The 4423-nt window shown below is 34.9% G+C and overlaps 1 protein-coding gene across 1 annotated transcript; it reads left to right on the forward strand.

The window, feature by feature from the left end:
• Positions 1–331: 331 nt before the first annotated feature.
• LOC127846347 (FMRFamide receptor-like) lies at positions 332–2725 on the forward strand. Its single transcript, XM_052377517.1, has 2 exons — positions 332–956; positions 2661–2725. Exons 1-2 carry the CDS (start codon positions 332–334, stop codon positions 2723–2725), a joined length of 690 nt encoding a protein of 229 aa, XP_052233477.1.
• Positions 2726–4423: the final 1698 nt, after the last annotated feature.

The following is a 4423-nucleotide window of genomic DNA, read 5'->3' on the forward strand; positions in this document are numbered from 1 at the left end:
TTATTGTCAGAAAGAGAGATAAATACCCTGTTTTTATTTTTTTAAATAAAAGTAGGTTAATTGTCTCCCGTTTCTGTGATAATAATTATGGGTGTTATCACCCGAAAAAGCATTTTATTTTATTTTACATGAAAACAAATTTTAACACAGTGATAAACGGCTTATGAAATGCTAATTATAAACAAAATAAAGATTATAAATTATACGTATTAACAATACACACGTCACTCTATTTTTTCCAGGTCAAAATGTGCCGATTTTAGCAGTAACCAGTTGACGTTTCACAGCTGATGTAGTACTTTCGCAAAACCGTTAAACAATCAGTTCCAGAATGCCTGTATCCGAGCTCAATCTGCAGGTGAACATCTCCGTGGGCGGTGTCCCATTTAAGCAGGATAAGCATCTCATGTTCATCTTCTGGGGCATCATCTTACCAGTGATTGGCAGTTTTGGATTGATCGGGAACATGCTTAACATTATTGTCCTATTTCGGAGGGAAATGAAGTCCACGACAGTGTATTTCTTACGAACTCTTGTCCTTACAGACACGGGTATTATTGTCGGATGTATCCTTGGATTATCCAGTATCTCCATAACGCAGCTCCATCCAGATAATCCAGCAATGAACTACTACACTCACGTCATTTACCCGCACATGTACACACCCATCAATTTCATTGTTATGGCGCTGCAATTCACCAACGTGTGGGTGACTGTGGCTGTTACCATTGAACGTTACATTGCTATATGCCACCCGTTCAGTGCCGACTTTGTCCGCAATAAAAGAAATACTTTCATTCTGATCGGTTGTATTTGTGTTATTGCCATTGCATATAACATACCCCGATGCTTTGCTACCAAAGTCACGGAATGTGATAATAGAACTGAGTGTGTCACGTCATGCGTTGGCAATAGAAGTGAGTGTCGTTCTGGTGCCATGCCCAATGTCACGGAATGTGATAATATAACTGACTGTATCACGCCATGCGATGACAACAAACGTTATTGTCTTTCTCTTGTCACTACAGATCTGGGTAGAACGGAGGGGTATGAACAATACTATAGTGTCTACGCGTACATGGTTGTAATATACATTGTACCTCTTGTAATTCTCATTATATTGAATATTTTGTTAATCATCGAGTTGATGCGCATGCGTAAGAGAAGATCGGCAACATTTCCAAGCCCGAATGAGAACAGTGAAACAAATATGAGCATTGTACTAATTTTGATCGTTGTGGTTTTTATTTTATGCCAAACGCCAGGTCTTGTTGCACAGTTTGGTTTCTAGACCAAGACATGTTAACGAAGTGGCTATGCGTGAGCAACACACTGTTTGCTCTGAACTCTTCTGTTAACTTCCTCATTTACACAACGGTTGGCCGAAAATTCAGAAAGGTTCTTTTCACAATTTTCCGTTTACATGCAAAAAGAAAAAGAAACCGTGGTGCCCGAAATGGCGCCACTGAATTGGCAACATTAACAAAAATGCCTGCGTACGCTCCAGAAGATGAACCAGACGAAACCCGTCAACTGAATGCGTGAATAAGTTTGCCGCTTGATCGAATACGTTGAAAGATTGACGATACGACTTACAACCGAAAAAATGCATTTTAAAATGTGAAAACATACCTAAATCTAAACCCTCTTCTATCAACGGAAACGAATGTGTAAATGGGCATTTGAGAGTTTGCATGTTGTTGTTTGTTTAACATCAAGGTGTTTTGTACAGGTTTAGTATGTATCCGTTCATAATGTAGACTATGGCTGCAGTTTTGCAAGATTGTAGTATATGGTCTTGGCCGTATGTTGAAATGGCGATTTTGATAAATAATTACTAACCCACTCGCGAACCTACGAAATTCGCGTTTTTCAAACATAGAGAACAATATCAACCGATACTATTTTCGTGTTAAACTAACGTATGTTTCATATTCGTTGATTTAAACTAAACAGCTAAGGGAATGTATCCTTCACAACCACATTATTATGCCAATTAAGTTTTTTAAAGGGGTTTTGTTTGTCGAATGCGACTGTTTATGACTGTTTCACTTTATTTATACTTATAACTCTGGGTTTTACGATAAAAAGCTGCTGCACATATCATGGTTACAGTTCTTATATCAATTAAAATCATGTTACAATTCTTACTTTCGAAAACATGTCAACATAGGTTATGGAAGTATATATAATCACAAATGTGTTTCTATGCGGTATAATTAAACACTATTTAACCAAGACTATACATGTCTTTCAAATGAGGTGTTTCTTTCAGATTGGATAGAAACGTGTGTTTTATGAAAAAGCAAATGCCGATGAAAACTATGTTTGTGTGAATTATGGCGGCTAAAAATATGAGAAGTAGAGAAATGTGTTTAACAGCGGATTTTTAAATCTATACTACTGTTCATGAGGATTAAAAAACATGAAAAGTGCAAGATATATATATATATACAATATATATTATATAATTACGATATGTGATGACAAACAGTGTGCAAGATAAAAACAACTGGCGAATAACCGAAACACACACAAACTATGGCTAGTGCGAACTAACGGAGCGTCAATATGAATAACAGTCAGATGGAAGGACCACGAACCCCACAAAGCCAGTCAAGTAATACTTCTATAAACCAAATATACATTTTGCTGTGAAGACATCGGGTGTGGTATCCACAAGGGGCTCGATGAACGGACAGCCAACGCCAACATCGCTGGATAGTTAACGATATGATTGCTAATTTGTGATTGTTAATTCAATGATTGGATAGCATCGACAGTGAAATTGCACAACTAGATTCCATTAAAACATCTGTTAACAGTTTAAAGGGGCCTTTTCACAGAATTTGGCATTTTTTAACTTATTCATTAAATGCTTTATATTTATAAATGTAAACATTGGATCATAAAAGCTCCAGTAAAAAATCAAGAAAAAAATTAAAAAAAGGAAAAGAACATTGCACGGAGCAGGTTTCGAACCAGTGACCCCTGGAGTCCTGCCAGAGTCCTGAAGTAAAAACGCCTTAGCCTACTGAGCTATTCCGCCGAGTACACATTCTTAACGTATTTTATACCTTATATAAGCAATCTTCGTAGTTTCACAAAATTTAACGACAAAAACAGAACTCTCCAAATTATTCAATCGTTTCGCGTTGCAACGCTTGATAATTTTTAGGTTTTAAAATCGTCAAAAGATGCATATAATGGCTATATTAGAGCATGGTTTATGTTCAGTATTACTGTTTCCTCACAAATATCATAACTAAAACGAAAACTTACGAATCTGAAACAACTTTTTTCAATTTTGTCAATTTACCAAAGCGTGAAAAGATCCCTTTAAATTGCCGCATGCAAAACATGAAAAGGAAAACGATCATTTATAGCAACCAATATGTTCCTTCTGAATGTCCAATTATAACAAAAATAAAAGTAAGGAGAACGCATTAGACGACGAAAGGATCCAATTGTACACTCGTCTATAAAGTGTTTGATGTCGTTTCAATCATCTAAACCAAAAATTACATGACTTAATGACTACTTGCTAAGTGAAGATTATGTAAGGATGTAAGAGTGTTTTCAGACTCTAAGGGGATCAATTATATAATGGGCATTGTCCATATATTCTCGCTAGAGCATGATTATTGATAATAATTCAGCGTTTGTCTGTCAGTATTTACCGCATTTTGTTCTGCGGTATATCTAATAAATGGATAAGATATGCAATGCTAGTAGTCAAACCAGATATCCTGTCGATATGTCATTAATTGTCAACGCCTATGTGGTCAACTTCTCTAAATGCTTTGTTAAGTCTTTGCTGTGTGTAACGTTACATGAACTGCTTCAGGACAGGGGATATACTCAATATCACTTCACATATACAAAGACACAATTTTCTACACGTGAACATTACCTGAAATCTGGATACGACCTTAGCTTAATCTCATTGTTTTTATTAACATGCTAATAAATAAATACTTTTTTAAACATTCAACATTTACCATATTGAATGTATGCTATTATTGTCTGATAATACGATGTTATCAACAACGTATTTTATTTATCCTTTCGCAGTTATATCACTCACATTATTAAAATTTAATTGTTATTTTTTAATCATAAATATGTTGTGCAAAAACTTTGTTTATTCATTATCATTATAGTATCCGATCATATTTTCAAAAAAAAAAGATTTGTGTAGCTAAATGCTGCGACCTCTTTTTTTGTATAATATATTTGTTAATATATATCGTTTTTGTTGTAAATGTGCGTTTGACAAGTTATGATTCGACCATTGATGGTCAATTCATACTCGATGAGATTATACATATATTCGATAAACATAATCTTCTAGCTAATGTAACATTCATTGAAATTGTAACACATATTTGACCAACATTATTTAAATTGTTAAGAGATTGAT

This window comes from Dreissena polymorpha, chromosome 9 (assembly GCF_020536995.1).
Source record: "Dreissena polymorpha isolate Duluth1 chromosome 9, UMN_Dpol_1.0, whole genome shotgun sequence".
Lineage (NCBI taxonomy): Eukaryota > Metazoa > Mollusca > Bivalvia > Myida > Dreissenidae > Dreissena > Dreissena polymorpha.

Bases quoted from the DNA above. Each gene is read 5' to 3' on its own strand.
- LOC127846347 (XM_052377517.1), top strand. From the start codon at position 332: ATGCCTGTATCCGAGCTCAATCTGCAGGTGAACATCTCCGTGGGCGGT. The intron at 957-2,660 runs GTGATAATATAA...TTTGCTGTGAAG, and splicing joins CATGCCCAATGTCACGGAAT to ACATCGGGTGTGGTATCCAC.